This window comes from Dermacentor variabilis, chromosome 2 (assembly GCF_050947875.1).
Source record: "Dermacentor variabilis isolate Ectoservices chromosome 2, ASM5094787v1, whole genome shotgun sequence".
NCBI classification, from domain to species: Eukaryota; Metazoa; Arthropoda; class Arachnida; order Ixodida; family Ixodidae; genus Dermacentor; species Dermacentor variabilis.
In genome coordinates this window covers 8,855,105-8,879,276 of record NC_134569.1, presented here as the reverse complement: position 1 = coordinate 8,879,276, position 24,172 = coordinate 8,855,105, and the positions used below count along the sequence as shown (strand labels likewise).

Here is a 24,172-nt window from a genome sequence, read left to right as displayed (position 1 = left end):
ACAGTTCGCAGAGCTGCCGAGGCCGTCAAACCTGTGCGAAGTGCAGTGCCCACGAACATACTTCCGAAGCTTGCGAGAACACTCTCCATTGTGTAAACTGTGAAGGCGAGCACGCCGCATACTCGCGGTCTTGCCCGTCCTGGAAAAAAGAGAAAGACATAGTCATAATCAAAGTTAAGGAAAACATATCGTTCAAAGAGGCACGCAGGCGGCTAGCATACCTGCCAAAGAAAAGCTTCGCCGAAGTGGCGCGTCAAGGGGCAGCGTCACTACGGCCTCCGGCGGCTGTCCGACCCCCAACCAGCGAGTCGACAGTTACGCCATCTGCCCCCGCGGCGGTTGCAGCTAGCGCTGCTCCGTCAACACAGCAGAGGGGACCATCGACCCCCAAGGTGGGCGCAGCCGAGGCTGCCCCAACCTCCCCGGCCCCTTCCAGCGCTGGCAACAGCCGGCGCAGCCAAATCCCGCAGGGTGCCCCATCGACCACCGGGCTGGTGGGCGCAGGGGTCTTGCCCTCCAAGGCAGGACTCTCTCTTGTAACTTCTCGCTCGCAAGAGCACGTGTCCGGCGCCTCACAAAAGGCAATGGACACTACACCTGCCCTCAAGGCGCACCAAACGCCTAAGGAGCGGCGAGGCTCTCTCGAACGCTCCAGAAAGGGCAGAACCCCCATTACAGGGCCTCGAAAGAGCTATGTAACCTAAGGCATCACCTCCGTTTACACACACACAGCACTTATTTACTTTCAATATGGATACACAAATTATTCAATGGAACGTTAGAGGTCTTCTCAGGAACCTTCAAGACGTGCAAGAGCTTATCCAAAAACACAATCCAATAGTGCTGTGTCTTCACGAAACACACTTAAAACCCCCACACACAAACTTTCTCCGACCGTATGTCAAGTTCCGCAAAGATCGCGATGATGCTGTCGTATCATCAGGTGGTGTTGCCATTTTTATTGATAAAAGTATGTCCTGTCAGCGTTTACAGCTACAATCGCCCCTTGAAGCAGTGGCGGTTCGAGCTGTTCTTCTAAATAAACTATTCACCATTTGCTCACTTTACGTACCCCCACACTACAAATTAAACAAACATGAATTTCAGTCATTAATACACGAATTTCCAGAACCTTATGCTGTTCTTGGCGATTTCAATGCGCACAGCTGCCTGTGGATCCACTCTCGTATAGACGCGCGAGGTCGTCTTGTTGAACATTTCCTTTTTTCTTCTGGTGCGTGCCTTCTGAATAAGAAGAAACCCACATGTTACTGTCTTGCAAACAATACGTTTTTCTTCAATTGATCTGAGCATAGTTTCCCCGTCCATACTGCCTGAACTCGAATGGGAAGTTACGAACAATCCTTACGGAAGCGACCACTTCCCCATACTATTAAGAACACTTAAAGAAAACGAATACCGACCACAGGCTCCTAGGTGGAAGATTGACACAGCAGACTGGGAGAAATTCCGAAACTTAACTAGTATACCATGGTATGAGATGTATTCTTCAGAAATCGATGCTGCTGTGGAGTACTTTACAGCCTTCGTAACAGATGCCGCATCTACATGCATACGTGAAGTAAGTGGCTCGGCATTCAAACGGCATGTCCCATGGTGGAACGATGAATGCAGAATCGCGTGTAGGAAACAGAACAAAGCGTGGGGTCGCTACGCGCTTCGCCCGCTGCAGAAAATCTTGACAACTTTAAAAAAGTAAAGTCCCAAGGTAGGAGAACCCGCCGGCAGGCCAGAAGAGAAAGCTGGCAGAAGTATTTATTGTGTATTAACTCGTTTACAGATGAGTCCAAAGTCTAGAACAGGGTAAATAGAATTAAAGGGCGACAAACATATTCACTCCCTCTGGTAAATACACAGGGCGATACACTGCAAGATCAGGCAGACTCACTTGGGGAGCTCTTTGAGACCGTATCAAGTTCAAATCATTATTCGCAAATCCGTCCTGAAATATAAACAAATAGAAGAACGTAAGCCATTAACAAGAAAAAGTCGAGAGAATGAGCCTTACAACCGTCCTTTTAGTATTGCCGAATTGAGAGCTGCCTTGAGCGCATGCAAGAGCTCCGCACCAGGATCTAATAGAATCATGTATGAAAAGCTCAAAAACTTACACAGTGACACGCAAGTTACAATACTCACACTTTTAAACACCATCTGGGATGCAGGGCACCTTCCAACCGCATGGAAGGAAGCCATTGTGGTCCCTGTTTTGAAACAAGGCAAAGACCCTTCCTCAGTGACAAGTTACCGCCAGATAGCCCTTACAAGTTGCATTTGTAAGGTATTTGAAAAAACGATAAATCGGCGGCTCATTTATTTCCTTGAACAGAGCAAAATGTTTGATCCTTATCAGTGCGGCTTCCGAGAAGTACGCTCCACAACTGATCACCTTGTACGTATTGAAGCAAACATCCGTGACGCGTTTGTACACAAACAGTTTTTCCTATCCATATTCCTTGATATGGAGAAGGCATACGACACAACGTGGCGCTACGGAATCTTGAGAGACTTGTTAGAAATGGGCATCCATGGTAATGTGCTTAACCTAATAGAAAGCTATCTGTCCAATCGTACCTTCCGGGTAAAAGTAGGCAATGTACTTTCACGTCCTTTGACGCACGAAACGGGTGTACCCCAAGGAGACATGCTCAGCTGCACGCTCTTTATCGTGAAGATGAACAGGCTTTGTGCTTCATTACCGCCGGCCATCTTTTACTCTGTCTACGTGGATGACATTCAGATAGCTTTTAAATCTTGCAACCTCGCAGTGTGCGAGAGACAAGTACAGCATGGCTTGAAGAAGGTGTCCAAGTGGGCAGACCAAAATGGATTTAAAATCAACCCCCAAAAAAGCTCTTGTGTTCTCTTTACAAGAAAAAGAGGCCTGGTCCCGGATCCTTGCTTACAGCTGTGTGGACAACAAATACCTATCAACAAGGAGCACAAATTCCTAGTTATTATTCTTGACTATAGACTCACTTTCATTCTACAGATTAAATATCTTAGAGAAAAATGTCTAAAAACAATGAACCTAATGAAACTTCTATCCCAAATTACATGAGGTAGTGACAGGAAGTGTTTAATGAATCTATACAAGAGCCTAATTCGGTCTCGGTTGGATTATGGTGCCTTAGTGTGTAACTCTGCCGCCCCGAGCGCGCTAAAGATGCTAGATCCTGCACACCATCTAGGTATCCGCTTAGCCACTGGCGCTTTCAGAACAAGCCCGATTGAAAGCTTATATGCGGAATGAAACGAATGGTCTCTCCATCTACAGAGAACTTACATCAGTCTTACATATTTCCTGAAAATACAATCCAATAATCAACATCCATGTCTTAACACTGTTAACGATATGACATGTTCTACACTTTTCCAGAATCGACCCTCTGTAAGACAGCCTTTCTCGCTTCGTGTGAGGGAGCTTAGTCATGAAATGCATATCCCACTACTCGAGCTGCGCATAATGCATCCAACCAAGTTGTTACCCCCTTGGGAGTGGCAGGTCATAGAATGTGACATATCCTTTTTAGAAGTAACAAAACACGCACCAGAGATCGAAATCCGAATGCATTTCCTAGAACTCCAGCACAAGCACTGCTGTGCAGAGTTCTACACAGACGCTTCGAAGTTAAATGTTGGGGTGTCCTATGCTGCTGTCGGCCCATCCTTCTCAGAATCCGATGTACTGCATCCGGAAACAAGTATCTTTACGGCCGAGGCCTACGCATTACTGTCTACTGTGCACCATATAAGAAAATCAAAACTTCCAAAAGCAGCGATTTATACAGACTCCCTAAGCGTCGTGAAGGCCTTGATGTCAATCTATACACACAAAAATCCTGTACTTAATGAACTCTACACCGTCTTGTGTAAAGCGTACATATCTAACCAGCGTATCATTATATGCTGGGTACCTGGCCATAGGACCATTGAGGGTAACGTTCTGGCGGACGAGACGGCCACGTCAATCGCATCGCAAGCTGTTAACCCTACCGCTGTGGTACCTGTCACAGATCTGAGGCCTTTCTTGCGAAGGTGGCTGCGAGATCACTATCAACACATGTGGGACGCGGAAACGGATAATAAGCTCCAACTGATAAAGCCAGAGTTAGGATTCTGGCCCTCGAATTCAAAATCACGCCGAACAGGTATCCTATTCTGTCGTCTAAGAATAGGACACGCATTTGGCACCCATAACTTTCTACTCACCGGAAGTGAGCCTCCAACGTGTGGTAGATGCGGGGAGAGGCTGACCATACTCCACGTCCTCCTGGAATGTCGGGAAGCCGAATCTGAGAGAAAGAGACATTTTTTATTAGCATACCGACAGCACATTCCTCTTCATCCTGCAATGCTTCTTGGTCCAGAACCGCTTTTTAATACAGACACAGTCCTAGGTTACCTTAGAGATGTGGTCCTACATGTTATTAGTCCCATTCATTCGTAGCGCCTCCTCTTTCCAGAGGATGCCACTGCGATAATTGTTTTGCCTCCAGACCCTTGAGTCTCAAGGGCTCTAACGAAGCAGTAGTGCTGTAGCATTTCTTATAATCTGATATATTTTAGCTATCGTATCATTCTTTTTAAATACATCTAAATGTTCATAATACAAGTCATACGTCATCGCCATAATTTTAATATACAGATCTTACGCACTTTAGAGCGCATATTTTAAGGCCCCTTTACAGCCCCGTCACACCAACTTCATAGTAATCATAATTACACTGCAAACTCATTAGCACAGACATGGCGCTCTTTGGCCATACCTGGCCCTTGCGCCATAAAATCTCATACATCAAACTCTTTCGTATAGCACATGCCTCTAGGCCCTTGTGTTTCAAGGGCTCTGGTGAGGCAGCAGCGCTCCAAGTAACTTTACCATCTTATATATTTTCTATTTTGCATCATTTTTCTACGATGGATTTTAATGTTCATAGTATTCGTCATTAGTCCTCGCCATATCTTATAGCACGTAGATTTTACGCACTTTACAGCGACTATTTTTAGGCCACTTTAGAGCCAAGACACATCTTCTTCACAGAACTCATCATTCCACCGCGAAATCACTAACACTGTCTTGGCGCTCTTTGGCCATATCTGGCCCTTTCGCCACTAAACCACACACATTCATTCATTCATTCACTTACTAGCCCTAAATTCACGAGTCACCGCTAGCTCATTAGCCATTGAAGCTTTGTGCGTTCTGTATAAAACCTGAGCATAAAAGAGCGCGAAAAATTTTTTCATGCATTTACTAAGTACTTCTGACTCTTTAAAGGCCGTATAATGACAGCACATGTTTGGAGAATAATAGAGTCATTCACTCACTAACTGTGCTTATGATCTCTTCACTAGAAGCAGACCTGCTGCAGTTGGCACATATAAATATCAAGAGGGGAAACTGGGCAGGGCGTTTTTTTTTTACTGTCATGACAGCCATGAATAAACTTTCTTCTCCTTTTCCCACACCTTTTCACGTAATTCAAGAACCGATCGTGTCACTGTAACCCGGGTTTAGTCGGATTTAGGCGCCCTGTTTTCACGCAATCAATAGGTGTACGTAATAGAGGGGAGGGCACAAGACATGCCTGCCAGGTTCATGAAGAAAGAAGGCACATATGTAACGCAAGCAACGCTTCTCCTTGACACACACAAACGCACATAGATGCACTTGGTGCTGTGTATAGCAGCGCGTTCTTTTGGTGAACGATCCAAGTGATGTGGGCTCTGTGCAGGCAAGAAAAGAAGGGCTCTGGCATGCGCGATGGTTTAAGAGGCCTGACGTTGGGGATAAGGAATCGCACAGCGAGGGAGGGCATAGCCTGGCTTCATTATCGACCTGCTTGCAAACTTCACCAGACTGTTTACCGATCGCCTAACGAGTTCGGAAGTGGGTCGCGAGAAAATTTTCAGCAGCAGGCGACACCACCGCCCCCAGCCTCTCCCTGTGCGTTCTCTTAGGAACCATTTTGGATCAATTACAGGACTGGCTAGAGCGCATCACCAGCCGCAGAACTAGTCATCCGCATCTTCTCCGTGTGAGAAGGAGGGCTAATTAAATCCCTGTGCCCTGCGGGCAGGATGTTAGCGGACGACACCTTGAAATCTTAGACCCGCAACATTCTCAGGGAAGAGTGTGCGTGGCAAGACTCGGCGATTAGCGAGTCTCTTCCTGGAGTTCAAGCAAAAGGCAAGGAGAAGGTATGAATTGGGTGCAGTGGTGCCTTTCTTTTTGGTCATGAAGAGGTCCCGCCGTGGTAATCACCGCTCCATGTAAGATGCCGGTTGCTTTAAGCAGGCAACGCTGGCGGCGGCTAGAAATTTCATGTGCAATGAAGGCCAGTTGGGGAGAAGCAGGAATATAGTTTATTTATTTATTTATTTATTTATTTGTGTTATCGTCAAGGCCAAGGGGTATTGCAGAGGGGAGTGGTATGGAAAGTTCAAAAAGATTACAGGAATACAGTTTGTTATATAATAAAAATAAATAATCATTACAGATATTATACAATGTTAGCTACAGTACAAGTGAAATGAACATAAGGTCAGGTTAGGAAAAATATTCAGTAATAATGTTTGGTCAGTACAAAATTGCGGCTACTTCTACAATATTACCTGCTGCTAGTTTAAAAGGCAGTGTTATCAGTAGTGGTAACGATGTCTGGAGGAAGATGGTTCCATTCCCGAGATGTTCGCGGAACAAATGACTGAAAAAGACTTTTAGTGTGGCACGATACAAACCCTACTTTGCGAGAATGATCAATGCGATGAGAAACATACATTGGTGGCGTAATTAAGTCATTTCGTAGTACGGGGTGATAGTATAATTTATGAAACAGAGCTAGACGGGATATTTTTCGGCGAGAAGCTGATGGCGGTAAGTTGAAGTTACTTTTCGTAGCGCTTATGCTTGCAGTTCTGCTATAGACAGAAAGAATGAAACGAACGGAATTATTTTGTACAAGTTCAAGAGAATTAATTAGGTTAACTTGGCATGAATCCCAAACAGCCGATGCATATTTTCATTTTGGGCGTATTAGTGTCGTATACAGATGTAGTTTTAAGGTTGGCGGAACGGAATTAATATTTCGGCGCAAATAACCTAACGTCCGGCTGGCATTGTTAATTATATAATTAGTATGAACAGCCCATGACAGGCTAGTCGTAATATGAACTCCAAGGTACTTACAGTTGTCAACGGATTCAAGGGCAATGTTATCCAGGTAATACTCAGGTAAAGCATGAGCCGCACGGGATATTCTTAGTACTTTGCATTTGTTAATATTAAGTTCCATTAGGATTTTCTTACACCAGCTGGGAATAACGTTTAGAGGGCCTGCAGTGCAGTTATGTGAGTTGCTTATTTTGCGAAAAACAGCGCAATCATCAGCAAGAAGGCGAATATTTGAGGTTATTTCGAAAGAGAAGGTAGTTGATATAGATAAGAAATAAAAGAGGACCTAGTCCAGAACCTTGTGGTACACCTGAACATACTTTAGTGAATGCAGAGTTATGGTCGTTAGCACTGACGAACTGAAAATGATTGGTTAGAAAACATTCTATCCATTTTAAGAGGTTACAGTCAAGATTAAGAAGGCTTAGTTTGTATAGTAATAGCTTGTGACACCTTATCACATGCTTTAGAGAAATCTAGGAAAATGCAGTCGCAAAACGAGGATTGATCTAGAATGCATTGTAAGTTGTGTGTAAACAAGATGAGTTGTGTTTCGCATGAGTATGTTCTCCGGAAACCATGCCGCGCTGACGTGAAAAATGAAGTAGTTTCGAGAAAATCGACCAGATGACTATATATGATGTGCTCCAGCATTTGCAACAGATGCTGGTGAGACATATTGGTCTGTAATTAGCGGGAGAAGATTGACACCTGATTTGTGGATGGGAACCACCTTCCCATTTTGTCATTGTACAGGCAAAGTAGATGCGTCCAGTGATTGTTCAAAAAGTTTGGTCAATATGACGAAATTGTAAGTACAGGTGTTTTTCAAAAATTTAGTACTTATAGTATCGTAACCTGGGGAAGCCTGATATTTTAAATTGTCAATGAGTCGCGCAACACCAGATGTATTAATGACGATGTGATCCATGACTGAGTAATCATAGCGACTCGTAAAAGGTAAATGGAAGCTAGATAATGGCGAGAAGTTTTTGTTGAACTCCAAGTTAAACTGTGATCAGTTAATTTCATGCCACCCAACTCTTGGCCAACTCCCAACAATGGGTGAATGCCAAAGTATCTGAAGTCACCGTAGTCAGTGTGATCATCGGGGCAGTTATTGTTGCATATTCAACGAGCACCTCCATTAACGAGGTGTGGCGGGTGGAGCAATATTTGAATATCGAAGAAAGTACGTCGGTACGTAAACGTTTCTATGCACAATAAATACTTCCACGCCACTTTATGGCGGAGGAATGGCCCGCGCACGTTGCCCCCGTGACTCGGGAGTTGAATTTAAACGCGCATTTGGTCCGCTTCGTCATAAAAAGTTGTCCTATCTCTCATCGTCATCCTCTTTTCTCCATGAGGCTGCGATTTGAATAGTGAACGCAGGCGATTACACGTCGGCTGTCACTAGACTTGCTTTACTGATTTGATAGAGTTGTGCATAATAGCATTTTGTCCAAGGTTTTGTGTTGTGTTGTGGGTTGTTGCGTTGTTATGTTTGTTTGTTGCGTTTCATCCGGTACAATTGGCCTTCCGCACTCTTCCTTCCTGTTTCCTTCAAGTGAGTAGATGAGCGGTAGCGCGAAGTGTAAGAAAGTGGTCACAGTGACCACAGAAGATAGCGGGAGACTATGCAGCCCGTGGAAGAGAAAATAAACATCTGAAGTACTGCGCACAGAAGTGTACTGATAAGTACTTAGCCTTACCCAAAAAGAAACGGAGCTACAAGCTGTAACTGCGACACAATTTACATATTATCCTAGCAATTCAATGCACTTGCGACATCTGTCCTGCAGACTCTTAAGTCCTTGCACACATAATTATTCCGCCTGCTGAGGTAAACACTCTTTCGCAACATTAGTTGCCTCTAGAACCCTGCCAAGTCGTTGTCCCTTTATGCGTGTTTTGAGATTGGAGAAAGGTTGTAGGTCAGAAGGGGCCAGATCAGGCAAATCGCTTGGAAGCCTATAAGAAGGTCTATTGTGCCATTGTTCAAGCCGCAGTGTGTTAAGAGGCGTTATCATGCAACTGGCTGGCATATTGAGAAAGGTTTCCTCGACAGTTTTCTTTTATTATTTAAGTTCGTCAATAAAGCACAGTCATATTCCGCATCAATAGCTGAACCCTGTCGGAGGTAATAGTCCACCAGCAGAACTTTTTCTTATCCCAAACGACTGTTGCCGTTCGCTTGAGCACCGACCTTTGTACACTGAACTTCTTTGGCCTGGGGTAACTATTGTGTCTCCAGTACTTAGACTGTTCTTTTGGCTCAGAATCACAACAGTAGATCCTTGTCTCGACACGAGTCACACATTTGTCCAGGAAATATGACTCATAATTCGCACAATGTTCGAAAACAGCCTCACATGTGTCCACATGCTTCCGCTGTTGTTCAGTTGTAAAAAGCTTTGGCATCTTATTCGCTTCAACCTTCCTCATTTCCTATTCGTCGTGGATAATTGCACCAACTGTATCACGCGATATTCCCAGATTTGTAGCCGTACTTCTGGCTGATATTCTGTGGTCCTTCATGAACATATAATGGATGGCTTTCGCATTTGCAGGCACATAGACAGAAACCAGCCTTTCACTGGGTTTCACATTTCCCACAACGAAATGGTCAGCTTTAAAATTGACCACCCAACGTTTAATAGTAGCATATGAAGGGCTACTGTCGTCCAAAGTTTGTGATATTTCGTCATGGAAAACCTTCGCATCTTTCTTTTGGAGAAGCAGGAACTTGGTTATCGTCCTATGTTATTTCTTGTTGAACTATTCTAGACGTGCTACCGCGCTGGGGAAGAAGAAGAGGTACCGAGCAGTGCAGACGTATCTACGTCGGCTCCCGCGTTATTAAATATTTTTGAGCGTCTTTCCAAGAAGAAGCCTGGATATATATACCTCATCGGAACCGCCAAGTTTCAAGGAATCCACCGATGCCAGAGTTTTATCGGTGGGTGGACTTTTCGTCATATTCTGAGGCTTTTGCTCTACGATCACGCCGACGAGCTAGCTAGCCCTAACGGGCACAGCCTGCTCTCGGCGCGGCGGTGCAGGCAGGCCTGCCTGTAGTGGCAGTCCCACGCTTGCGTTTTGCCGTCTCTGTGCTCGACTGAAGCGACGACACGTGCGTTCATCGAAAGCGACGCCATGCCCGAAGTCGTAACTGTGGAAGGCATGGACGTAACCCAGGAAGATCTGAACGGTGCGGGGTGGATCACTGCCCTCAGCAACCGTAAAAAGCAGGAGACGAAGAGGCCGCCATTACGAGATGGCCAACGTGGTACCGTGAACAAGACGGCTGGCTACCGCACTGCCAAGGGACCGGCTAAAAGTCTGTTGTCACAAGTAACGGCAGCTTCGCGACTTCCGAAGCTCCCGAAGGAACAGATCAAGGTTATCGTGCGCCCCAAGGGAGGCCTCGACGTATCAAAAGCCGACGTAGTACTGCTCGCTCAAGCCCTGGCCATGGCGGCGGCCCTGCCTGAGCAGCAAACGACGGAAGACGCCGTGTGGCCAAACAAAGTACAGAATATTTTAATCATCGCCACTCCGCACGCCTCTAATGCGAGGGCCTATGCGAGACTAAATAAAATCCATACCAAGTACGGCGCCTACGTAGTCTCGGCGTACGTCGCCGCCCCCGAAGATACGTGCAAAGGCGTAATAAGGCACATCGACCCCTGTCACGATGAAGGCACGCTTAGAAACATGATTGCGAATGAAAGAAATCCCACGGCACTAGAAGCCACACGAATCAAGGACTCGCACGTAGTCGTGATTTTATTCAGAGGCATGCGCGTGCCCAACCACGTCATCTGCGGCACAGCCTTGTTGCCATGTTCGTTATACCGACGCCAAGTCGACGTTTGCCATGCTTGCGGCCACGTAGGCCACCGTGCCGACGTTTGCATCAGCAGCGAGGAAGAGAGAAGTAAATGTCGCGGTTGTGGAAACGCAAAATCGAACAACGAAAAAGAACATCAATGCACCCCCAAGTGCGAGGCGTGCGGCTGGCCCCACGTCACCGGGGACCGAACGTGCAAAAATCGCTATCAAATCCCATACATCGTACGACGCCGACCCCGAAGACGCCGACAAAGAGCAAGGAAGGCACAAGTGGACGAAGAATCTGACGTCACCGACGTAATTGGCGACATCTCGTCGGCTGCACCAGCTGCGCGGAGCGGTTCCATCCTAGGTACTCGATCTCTATCCGGAGGGCGCTCACGCTCGAGAAGGAGAGAACCCAAACCGAGGCAAGGAGAACGCTCCTCCAGATCGAGATCCCGGTCTCGCTCCCAGTCCGTCAAGCGGGCCACATGGGCCGACAAGGTCAAGGGAGCGACGCAGCCGCCTGGGAAGACGAACGCATCAAGCAAAGAAACGACAGGTGAGGCACATCCAGAGCATAGGATCGATCCCCGTATCCAAGCGCTCGAAGCAGAAAATAGGGAACTCAGACGCGAGCTCGCAGAGCTTAAGGAATCCTTTAACAGCATGAAAGGAAAACTTATAAACCGGCATTAGGTTAGCAACAGTAACCAAGGCCCGTTAGCCGGGCAGTCGAAAGGCAAGGCGCCCAACCCGGAACCTTTTAGCGACACAGAGGAGGAAGAAGAGGGCGACATAACCGAGGTCAACGAGACCCCGTCCGCCGCCTAGGCTTCCCCCGTCAAAAACGAGGGTAAACTGGCTTCCCTGAGTAGGATTATGGAAATGCTCTCCGCCATAGAGTCGAGAGTAACGCTACTAGAAAGACCTAGGGCTCAGCCCAAAAGCAGACAAACAACACATACTGAACCGCTCCCGACCGGATCAAATCCCGTCGGGGGCGCCAAAGGTATCTAAAATTTCACAGTAAACAAGATGGCTATCACAAATAACAATACCGTTAAAATTTGGCAGTGGAACTGCGCTAGCTTCCAGAGGCGCAAGGCTCCGTTAGGTCAGCTCGTCAGATCGGTGACAGACAAGCCAGAAGTCATTTTACTGCAGGAGACGCTCGCGGAGAAGGAGATTACTCTGTCGGGGTATCGTGCAGTAGCGTACAAAGGCGAAACGGGGAGAGGCATCGCCGCCTTAGTTAAAAAGAATGTTTCTTTTGTGGAGCACACCGTTCTAAAATATCGTAGCGGACTAGAAGCACAACTGATCGAGCTTGTGCCCAGTAGATCGAGCAACGCGAATGTCTTTATTCTTAACGTCTACAGTTCGCCTGCAGATAAGAACAGGGACTTTAATGCACTATTCCATTCCGCAATCAGGGCAGCCAGAGACGCGCCCTTCTTAATTGCGGGAGACTTCAACGCTCCGAACACGGAATGGGGATACGGGTTTAACAGCAAGAAGGGCTCTAACTTAGCCGGATGTGCAGCCTATTTTAACCTCACGCTTGTTACAGATCCTAGGTTTCCCACTAGAAGGGGTAATTCGGTCAATCGGGGCACAACGCCAGACCTCACATTCTTCCGAAATATCGAGGGCACGTGGGATAATCTCCAAGAGGACTTGGGTAGTGACCACTACGTTCTCGATATCGCGGTGCGGGTCAAACCCAAACCTCCGGTCAAATACGAATACGTCGATTGGGATCTTTTTCCTGAAAATTCGAGCCGAAACGGCCCCCTCAAGCGAATCCTACAAAGAACTAATTACCAATCTTAAACAGGCCGTCAAAAACGCGACCAAAGAAATTAGCACGGAACTTGAAGTCCCCAAAATGGACTCGCGGTTAGCGCATCTCCTGGAGGCTAAATACGCTATTAGAGAGAGGTGGAAAATACAGAAATTAAATCGCTGACTGCGAGCAAAACTAACGGCACTAAACAAGGAAATAGAGTGCTATTCCAAGCAACTGGCCCTGCAACAGTGGGACGAAACGTGCAACGAAACGGACGGTCGCATGAGAATAGGTAGTAAGTAGAATCTGCTTAAAAGCCTCCTAAACGACAAACAGTCCCGGAATGCGCTAAATCTCGCCGTCGATAGGCTCATACATAAACAGGTCACCTCGGGCCTCACAAACGATGTAATTGTCAACGACCTGGCGCGAACTTACCTACACGTCAAGGAAGGAGATTCGCAAGGCATAAGCGCGAGAGCGATTTACACGGGGCTAGACAGGCCAGAATTAGACGTACCTTTTACGATTTCAGAAATCAGAGACGTACTCTTCAACCTAAATGGAAAATCGGCCCCGGGGCCAGACGGGGTCACCAACAAGCTCCTCCGGAACCTGGACGACAAGGCCATCGAAATCCTAACGGCAGAGATAAACGAGGTGTGGAGCTCGGGGCAGGTCCCATCGGAATGGCGCACCGCCAAGGTGGTGCTCATCCCCAAACCGGGAAAACCTCTGCACATAAATAACCTGCGTCCCATCTCTCTAACATCGTGCATTTGCAAAGTGGCAGAACATACAGTGCACAATCGAATCGTCGAGCACGTAGAAAACCACGAACTATTTAGGCATAATCTAATAGGTTTTAGAAAGGGACTCTCCACACAGGAAGCAATGCTCCTCCTGAAAAGATCTATATTCGATAACGAGACGCGGGACGTACGAGGTATCATTGCACTCGACCTCGCTAAGGCTTTTGATAGGGTGGCTCACGAACACATCTTGACCGAAATTTCTAATCTCAACCTAGGGCGGAGATTCTTTAATTTCACTCTCTCGTTCCTATCGGAAAGGAAAGCGTTCCTTCCACTGGGCACGACCTCAGGCGGTCCTTACGAACTGGGCAACTGCGGAACCCCTCAGGGCTCGGTCCTATCCCCGCTGCTATTTAATATCGCCATGCAAAAACTCTCCGAAAGGCTGGCCGTACTCCTAAAAATAGGCCACGCAATCTATGCAGACGATATTACAATCTGCTCCCCGGGGGTATCTCTGGCCGATTTAGAGCAATCTCTCCAGGCGGCCATAGATGTAACGAAAGAATTTCTTACAAGCACCGGTCTCAAGCTGTCACCGACCAAATCCGAACTCCTCCTCTACCGACAGTCGAGGCAGGGCGTTAGGAACCTCGAGCCTCTGGAAACGCTTCCAGTCGAAATTACAACACGAGAAGGGCACCCCATTCCGAGGGTGAACTCCATCAAAATTTTAGGACTTCTAATCAACGCCAAAGGCTGTAATGCAGAAGCTCTAAACAAGCTGGGTGCGCAGACGAAAAACATATTAGGGCTCATAACTAGAATCACAAGCAAAAGGGGGGGGACTCAAGGAGGACAACCTACTCTGGGTCTTCCAAGCTTTCTTCATCAGTCACATTACTTACACGGCACCGTACCTCAAATGGAGCAAAATTGAAAAGAACAAACTCGACATGCTCATCAGGTCCGGCATCAAAAGAATACTCGGTATTCCACAATCCGCTAGCACAGTAAAACTACTTCAACTCGGAATTCACAATACCACAGACGAATTAATTGAAGCGCAGTTTATTGCACAGATCTCCAGGCTTTCGTCAACTAAGCCGGGAATCAAAATTCTCGATGAAGCTGGTCAACTCCCTATACAGGCACCGCTCGACAGACACCCCCTGTCTAAATTAGCCCGTGAGGGTATAAGGGTTGAGCCCGTGCCGAGGAACATCCACCCAATATATAACAAAGGTCGCAGAAGAGCGCGGGCTAGAACCATCCTTCGACGAATCGATCCTTACGGGGCAGATGCATTCTTCGTCGACGCCGCCAAATATGGCAGCGAAGACAGGTTTGCAATCACGGTCGTTGACGCGCGCGGAACACTCATCAGCGCCGCATCAATTTACGCTAAACACGCGAACGAGGCGGAGGAAACCGCGATAGCCTTGGCTCTTCAAGCCGCAAAAGGCCCGGCGACCATTTTCTCCGACTCGCGCACGGCGGTCAGGGCTTTCTCGTCCGCTCTAGTTTGTAAACACGCAGCCGACATCGTCAACAGATCCTTTCGTATTACTACGCGAGAAGACATTGGAGGTCATACATTAGCGTGGTTCCTGGCGCACATGAACGATGTAACTAACCAAGCGGGTTGCAACCCTAACGAGCGGGCCAACTGCCTGGCGCGTGAATTCACGAACCGCGCCCGAGCTAACGGTCCGGCTCTCCCGCAGAATTGCCCCTTCAAAGATAATCTTACGACCTTTCATGAAAAACATCACATTACAGACACAGCAGGAGAAAATTCCCTCCACCCAGCCCGAAACTGAACAGGGCTCAGGCTGTTACTTTTAGGCTTTTACAGACGAGATCCTACCTCACCCCGAGAGCGCTTAGTTGGATAGACCCGAACTTCCCGCAATCGTGCTCCAAATGCGGTCACGCGTGCTACTCCTTCGACCACATGCTCTGGCTGTGCCCGTACAACGCGGGCTCCGACTTTCATAACAAGTCCAAGTTGGACGCCTTGCTGAAGAGCTCGGATTTCACAAACCAACTACAGGCCGTCCAGATGTCCCGCGACGTCGCGGAGAGTCACCACCTCCCTGTCCCTTCGTGGGCGGAGCCACCAACTTGATCGGGGAGCCTTCGGTGCCCCCAATCGAGTTCCTCAGGACACTCTAATAAAGTTCTCGTCACTGTCACTGCTACCGCGTTCGCTTTACATTGAAAAAAAAGAGTAATAAGCTGAAAACTTAGGCAGCTGATTTTTGCACCAATTGGCCAATAGACCTTGCAACTTACAATTACTTAGCTCAGTGTTTTTCTCGGTAAGGTTAAATAGCTATCAGATCCCCTAGATATACCCTAACTCAGACAACAATATAGGAACCAACGATTATAATTAATTGCTTTTGCGCGTAAATTTTACTTGCGCAAAAGCAACTGCACGCAACTAGAAGATCAGGCACTCGTCCATTGAAGTACAGTTTTAGTTTCCCGCGTACCACGCATAGATCTCGTTCAGAACAGCGTTGCAGTACGCTTTGTGTGCTGAACAGTGGCTGGGTACAGGCGCAAACGATTAGTCAACATCAAAAATGAACCCACTGCGTGGCGCTGCGACAGCAGTCGGCGCAGCCCGTATACGCATGAGGCAAGTAGTCGGCCGCAAGCTTGGCGGTTCCTCCGTTTGTAATTTCGCTCCCTTACCGACCCGCAAAGTAGTGCTTACCGATAATCATCGCGCTCGCGTACTGTCGTCACTGCATAACGATTCCGGCAGTTTTACCGGTGCACGCGTGTGTTACCGGGAGGGAAGCGGATAAGCCTCGCACAGGCGGTGGGTGGCAACCGTCGACGTGGTGCGGCACACCGGCGGCAAACTGCGTCGTGCGCACATTCTGGCCGATTTCAGCGACAGCTTCCAAGTTTGATTCTCCGGCTTTGCCGCGTTAGTCCTGCAGTGTGTCGCGAATCGGTAACCGTAGTGACGACGCGATGAGCGAGACGCTTGGTCCTAATGAGCGCCTGCCTCCACGCGCAGCCACACGCTTCTCCCTCCTTTGTGCGCAGTTGAAAGCGCGAACAGGGCGCCACCGACGTTGCAATATTTGCCTACGAAGCAGTCCGCGCCCTGTCTGTGGCGGCCCGCCGAGGCGTGCGTAGTGGTGGACGTTCTGCGCTCACCGAGCTGTTATGCGCGTCGCCACAACCCCAATAAATATGCCCATGGCAAAGTCTGTGCCTCGCTTGAGCCATCAAGCTGACGCACGCGAGCCCTGGGCTTAGAAGAGCAGGAAAACACTGGCGCTCACTTTTGCTTACACCAGCGCTGCATGTCTCCGTGTGCCTATGTGTTCCGACTTCGTGCGTCTTTAGTCCTCAGTGTGCTTATAGAGCTTTTATTAGGCAACCTTGACCAGTTCTGTGGATAAAAGCAGTTACTTTGGTTACTCAAACTGTGGTGTCGGCTGGTGGCAGCCGAAATATACACATTTATGCTAATTGAAAAGTTCCACTTTCTTACGAAAGTCGAAGCATGGATTGGGATAGCCAATTATTAAACACGTATTCGAAGTAAGGTTAGTATAGTTCTATCGGCCGCATAGACTGCAGTAAACACTCGGTCACTACCTAAATTAACGAGCGTGGTGCCACGCGCGCACAGGCCCACAAGGACACATCTCACTCGATGAGCGCGGACACTCGTTGTCAGTGCGCTGGCGTGATCAAGCAGCGAATTCCGCGTCGTGCTGCTTCTCGCTCCCACGCAGCGCGAGAGAACACAGCGCACACGAAGCCATCAGCTGTGGCCACCATCCTTCGAGGCTCACCCTCGCACGCTATCCCTCGCACCCACAACATACGGCTGCGGCCGCTTTCTTGTAAAGTATCTATAAGGTATCCCACGGCGACGGCGGAACTTCGCCTGGAGTATCCATATTATTGCTATCGCAATAAATTTCAGAGGCCATAAGTCGCAATACTCTGATAACACGAGAGCAACAGACTCCTTCGAGTCTTCTGCATCCGTTAGCACACAATATGTACGACACAAGAAAAAAGCCAAGAAAATAAATGATCGAGAATCAAAGTGCTGCACATGCTTCGCTCGCAGCATTGCCGCCTCGTTGACCTTCTTCCCAACGTTTTCCGTGTCCTGCTCTAAACTAGCCGAAGACAAGCAGTGAACACTGCGGCGTACAAGGCTGCTCAAAACGGGGAGCCTTGGCGGTGTTGCGGATGCAGCGGTTCACAGCCGGGCGCGCAGACAGCCTCCATTTATACTTTACCACACAGAACTCATTGAACAGAAATCAGGAGTTCCACGTGCCAAAACCACCATTTGATCGTGAGGCACGCCTTAGTGGCAGACTCCGGATTAATTTTGACCACCAGGGGATCTTTATCTCGCCCCCAGTGCACGGGGCACTGGCGTTTTTCCCTTTCGCCCCCATTGATATCGGCCTCAGCGGCCGGGATTGCATCGCGTGACCTCGTTGTTGCGTTTAGCAGCGCAACACCACAGCCACTAAGCCACCGCAGCGTGTACGCACAGCTACGAAGCTTTAAATATTGTTTGCCATGCTGCTAACCTGCGAGATTGAGACAGAGACTTAATGCACCTTGTATATTTTTCCTGCGAAATTGCGGGTCTGCATTTTCATACGTATGCAACAGGAGCGTGAACAGTATTTGTGCGCGAGTTTGTGTGTGCGTGTGCGTGCGTGCGTGTAAGGGTGTCTTCGTGAATGTGTGTAAGCATGCGTGCGAGGATAAAAGGTATTCCAAGCTATCCTAACTTCCCGCTTATAGATTGAATCAGTATCAGCGCGTTTAGCTCTTAATTTTTTATTTAGCAAACAATTTTCAGCTGTACTTTGTCACGTTCTTCAGTAAAATTCCCCGGGCGCTCACTATCTGATTGTTTATTTTATGCCTGATCGCTCGCAGGTGTGCCCAGTTGCGATAGATTTCATCTTGCTGCGCACAAGGCTTGCAGTATGCATGTTCTGCACTTTGTATTAGCTTGTAGCAATTACGTATTATCGCTATTCACTATCTTACTCCGAGGACCGTTACAAAACGTTCAGCTTCAAACATTAGTGTGCTGTCGGTGTAGTCGCCGCCACGCATGCATCGGCGCACTGACTTAAGTATGCGCCCTTTCACTTATTCTTGATACGTTGGCGATGCGTAAGTTCGCGTGTGAGTTAGGGTGAATGTGTGCAGAAAAACTGCGAGAAGCATTACTATATATGCCAAAGGAGGGGCGCTACTCCATTTGTCACCGTATAACACAAACTCGTGCATACCTTCCAGGTTGAAGTCCTTTCCTTGGAAGTTAGCGCTGCAATGCTGACGGATGAGTTAATTTTTTTCTATCCATGAAGGAAGCCGTACATGGCGAAGTGCTGGCAACACAGGCAGTCCTTATGTAGCAGCGGTCCGTGAATTTGGACACACAAATTCATTCCATTCCTTAACATGCCAGTCGTACGTTAAGGAATGCAGCAGTTGCAGCCAACTACTGCACACGCCTTCACTACAAAGCTCCGCATTTCGCAAGATGAGTGAAGTAAAATGCATTAACGACAACGCAGTTGTATTTCCGGCGCCTGATGGCACATAAGCAGGGCAGAAAAGGTAATGGTTTCGTTATTGTGCGCTTTTGCTGAGACAACGTGCGGCACGCTGCCGAGAGCGCCATCTCGTCTGTCTAGAGCAAACTGCTTTGCGAAAAGGGTCAGTACAGCGGCATCAAGTGCGAGCTGGCGCGGAAATACTTAGCAATTGTATCGCAGTCGATACTCCACCGCACAGCTCAACGGTGGTAAAATGGGCGCTCAGCATCCGGTTGTGTGCTTAAGGTATGTCGTTGCGAGGCGCATCGCTTGCCAATTGTGTTGCAGTGAACTTGCCCTTCAATGCAATTTCCTTTACGCTAGACAAAACGACAGATCATGCACGAACAAGGGGCATGCCTAATTACAAAGCACAAGAAACCAGAACGCGCTCGCTTGCGTTCTGGTTTCTGAGGTCGGACACCCGGGAGACGCTGTCCACCAATACTCGAGGATTTCTCGCGGTGAGTTGCTTCTCCCTGCCTGCCTCTCATCGTCTGCAGTTGAAATATATATGAATATACCAATTCCGACGAGGTTACCATCGCTTAGAGTAGTAGTTTGTAGTAGAGCGGGTCATACACGTTATCAATGTCCGTTTTCAGCCATCAAACATTAACGGCCTAATGGTCATCTGCCTCGCAGGTGTCGTGGGTCCGGCAGCGTGACCTGCACATCCTGACGGTGGGCACGTACACGTACACGTCGGACCAGCGGTTCCATTCGATCCACCTGGAAGGATCGGAGGACTGGACGCTCGAGATTCGCTACACGCAGAAGTGGGACGCCGGCGTCTACGAGTGCCAGGTCTCTACCGAGCCCAAAATGAGCCTGAACATCTCGCTGTCCGTAGTCGGTGAGTGACGAGCACGCTTCAGATTTACGAATCGCTTTCCTAACATGACTTAGTCATGTTAGGTTAACCTCTCTAGAATACGTGCTTGCGTCCTTAATGTGCGAATTTCCTTTGATGCGATTTTGTGTAGCCTCCAAGGTGAAGAAGGCGACGTATAGAAGGCGTTCCTTGTAGATCCGTGCTCTTCCTGGTACAACGCCAAGCGCACAGTCCTGACGTGGCAGTTTATTCACGGTGGTTGTGCTGGGCATATTTCGTGTAGTGTAAAGACCCATGTCTTCCCTTTACAACTAAAAAAAAGAAAGGTTTTGTACTTACCCCTGTTTCGTTCCTGCTCAACTTTTGCTGCAAGATTGCAGCAGACTGCGGTTCTATAAACGTTTTTGGCTGGCAGTATAACGTTGTCGAGTCCTTTCGGCACGTATACGACATCGCTCTGCCAACACTGCCAACCGCAGTGGTGGTGAAATGGTACAGAGTCCACTGCGGGAGGCACTAGGTTCGAATTCTAGTTCCTCCAGGAACCCACCTGTTTGTTCTAATCTATAGAGATGTACCACAGTCTGGTATTCCATTGTTTACATGGGTTCTCATCTGAAAAGGAGGCCCTATAGAGTTGTGACAAGGTCTCTGGGCGCCCCTTTTTCTACCACAGCTGTGGAGGGCTGCCACCGGGTACATACCGGCAAAGTGGGCCACGGGCTAGGCATCTGTGGGAGTTCCAGACGCTTGGAAGGAACCTGCGGGAATTGATGTGAGAGAAGGGTTCCCTGCACTATATTGTGAAGTTAGCGGCGTGGTACCACCAGACTTCTTTCTAAGAGCTTTGTGGCTTTGTTTGTCTAGGTTTTTGCGAAACAAGCACAGTGGTATGTGCGAACCTATTCCAAGCAACGCTGCCCCGGAAAGCAGACGCCTGGCCGGGAGGCTACTTTTACCTGTCTTATGAACGCGCTTGGTGTGCGGCAGTATAGGGATCAAACCACTCACCTCCCGCACCCTAACCGATCGTCCTGCCGACTTGACCACGACTGCGACTACGTACAACGCCGTGATGTGTACTACGTACACAAGCAAAAGTGCTGCACGCAAGGGAACGTTTAACATCAACTCACCGCTCTCGTATTGCACTAACATCTGAAGAACTTAGATATTCGCCGTCAACATCACCGCGAATTATCGCCAATCAACGGAAACAGCACAGAAAGCTTCGCTTGCATTCAATCCCCCAGCGCGTTTTGATTTGCATGCATTTTTTTGTCTTCTTGAGGTGTCTTGTCGCCCTAGCGGTTTGTTCTTTTTTTCACATTGCCCTATATTCATACAATCTCCTCGACTATACTGAGAAGTAAGGCTTCAAGTAGAAGAACACTATAGCGCGTGAACGAAAACAGCAGGAAAGTGCCGTTTAAAGCAGAGTTTCCTTCGTGGAGTCAGGAGAGGTATTGATGCTGCCCTCGGCAACCTTACTGTGGCAAAAAAAGAATGCGAGGAGGGGCACCGTGAAGAGGAGAATTGTGCGGGCAGGCGAGGACGGGGTGAGGTAGAGAGGAAAGTGCTTGCCGCCATTCGCCGCCGCTGTGCTCCGTTGATGGAAGAAAGAAACAACGTGCACGGCGTGACGCTGCAGTACTCACGGCCATGCACTAGTGTATACAGTCAGGAACTTATGGAGCACGTCATAGCTGGTTACAATAAGTGTTTCTTGTCCAACAAAAAAACGTTTGTCTCCATTTTGGTAAAATGTTCAACGATGGAGCGACTGTCCATGATTTTTCAAAGCATTTAGAACACTCAAGGCAAATATATGCACTTTTTTAGACTACAGTAACGTGGAAAGTCGGGCGAGTTGGTGACTGATCGTCATACTACCTTGGTGGTGAAGCAGCGCACTGACAAGGACAAGGCGAAGATACACAAGGATACACGACACTTTCTGCACTCGCAACTACTTTATTTAAGAACACATACTTCACACTGATGTACCTGCGAACCCTCAGACGTCAAAGATAAGCAAGCATAGGTGAGGATGCTGAGGGTGACCAGGCATATAATTGTGAAGTGTTTGTTCTGAAATCAAGTAGTTGCGAGTGCAGCGAGTGTCGTGCATTCTTGCGCGTCTCCGCCTTGTCCTTGTCAGTGCGCTGCTTCACCACCAAGGTTTGATGGTTTTTTAGACTACAGCAAAGCATTCGAGAATGTATCCTACGGGAAACTGCTGCATAAATCAGTATTCATTGGTCTTCCTTGTTATTTAGTGAAGTAGACGGAAGCGTATTTGCAAAAATATAAATCAGCTGTGGTGGACGATCAGGCTTCCAATATACAGCCTGTCTCTTCCGGTGTGCCGCCAAGCAGTGCACTGGGTCTTTTGCTCTCTCTAGTGTATGTAAATGACTTGAGTGAATTAGCGTCTGCCTCTGTGTGTAAAAACCTGCTGTAGATGACGGTATATGTAAAGAAACACTGTGCGAAAGTGAACATGGTGTTTTACAGCACCAATTATTGAAGATGTCGAACATGTGACATTGAATTTGACGTTAAAAAATATCTTACTAATAATCACACGTAATGCACAGCCTAATTTTGATGACTATATACTTTACAATAGAAAAATAGTACAAATAACAGAAATATTTAGGCGTTACCCTCACTTCCAGAAATTCTAGGTCAGTTCGTTTCTCACATTTTCGCATTGGCCTTTAGGAAGTTGGGTTCTTAAGGAAGAAATTAGGAAAAGCTCCAAAAAGGATCAGGTTACTGGTATACAATGCACACGTCAGGTACAACATAGGATATGCTTCCATGATTTGGGATCCCAAAACTAAACATGATATACGAAGCTCGAGATGCTACGATGGAAAGCTATCATACTTATTTTTGAACCCGCCGCTGTTGCTTAGTGGCAGCTAAGCACAAAGTCGCGGGATCGAATCCCGGCCACGGCGGCTCCATTTCGATGGGGACTAAATGCAAAAACACCCGTGTACTTAGATTTAGGTGCACGTTAAAGAACCCCAGGTGGTCCAAATTCCGGAGTCTCCCACTACGGCGTGCCTCATAATCAGATCGTGGTTTTGGCACGTAAGACTCCACAATTCATTCTTTATTTTTGTAAAATACGAAAGCTATGACTCCCCTGCTAAGCTTATGCGTGAAAATAATATTGCAACATTACAAATGCGTAGGAAATATTCTAGCGCTTTGTGTTTGCATAATATTTTAAAAGGCAAACTAATTATGTCCAGTACTAGAATAGAAACTTGGGAGAGCTGGTGGTGATTCATGTTTCCGAAATTAACAGCGTCAAACAGTCAACGACGAAGGAAAAGAATAACAGTTGTGAGTCAGCGCCAGTGTCGTGCTCTTCTTTTCCTTCGTCCTTGTCTTTCTTGAGCTGTTAATTTCCGAAACATGAGTTATGTCCATAGCTTCGTATGTCCAACCATTAAGTACCCAAGGACTCCACACACACAGGATCATGCACTAAAACCAATCTTTGAAAGAAACTAATGCATTTAGACAGAATTTTTTTCCTACAGACGATTTCCGACTCACACGCCCTTGCCAAGACAGATTCTGAGGCCACTAAGTTTCGCAAGACACTTGAACACATGTTTCTACATTCCTCTGATTTTCTTGAAATTCATTTTTGATAGGCGCAGAGCTACAGCTCTGTTAATTTGTTAGTGTGAATACTCACTTTTATCTGTCTTTTGTTATGATATTACACTCCTGTTTAGACCAAACTGGTCGGCAATATTGTGAAATAAATAAATAAATAAATAAATAAATAAATACAACAAAAGCGATACATCCAGCCTAATAAACTGCTACAGTTTCAGATGTATTTTGCGTCATTTAGCTCTATTTGTTTTATTCAGTCACTCCTCGTAACGGGGGGGGGGGGGCACTGAGTCTACCCGCATACTATGTCGGCAGCCACGCGCTCTACAAGTTACTCCCGAAGCTGACAGCGTATCGTCTGTCGATAACAGTTCGCAAACCATTATGCCCCTCTAATGAAGCTGATTTCACTCTTCGAAAAAAGTCAGAAGCTGTACTCGTGTTCATGTGCCCAGATTTACGTTGCTCTTATTTTGGACAGAA

General features: G+C 47.5%; 1 protein-coding gene and 1 long non-coding RNA gene across 2 annotated transcripts in view; one reads left to right on the top strand and one right to left on the bottom strand.

The window, feature by feature from the left end:
- LOC142571330 (neurotrimin-like) overlaps nt 1-24,172 on the top strand; it is a 420,775-nt gene that overhangs the window by 380,616 nt on the left and 15,987 nt on the right. The window contains exon 3 of the mRNA XM_075679599.1: nt 19,852-20,062. Coding sequence (XP_075535714.1) covers nt 19,852-20,062 — 211 coding nt within the window. The remainder of the gene's footprint in view (nt 1-19,851; nt 20,063-24,172) is intronic.
- Nucleotides 1,772-4,288, bottom strand: LOC142571333 (uncharacterized). Its single transcript, XR_012825853.1, has 3 exons — nt 4,234-4,288; nt 2,161-2,225; nt 1,772-1,963 (listed from the first exon to the last, which is right to left on the bottom strand). It is a non-coding gene; the product is annotated as an uncharacterized LOC142571333 (long non-coding RNA).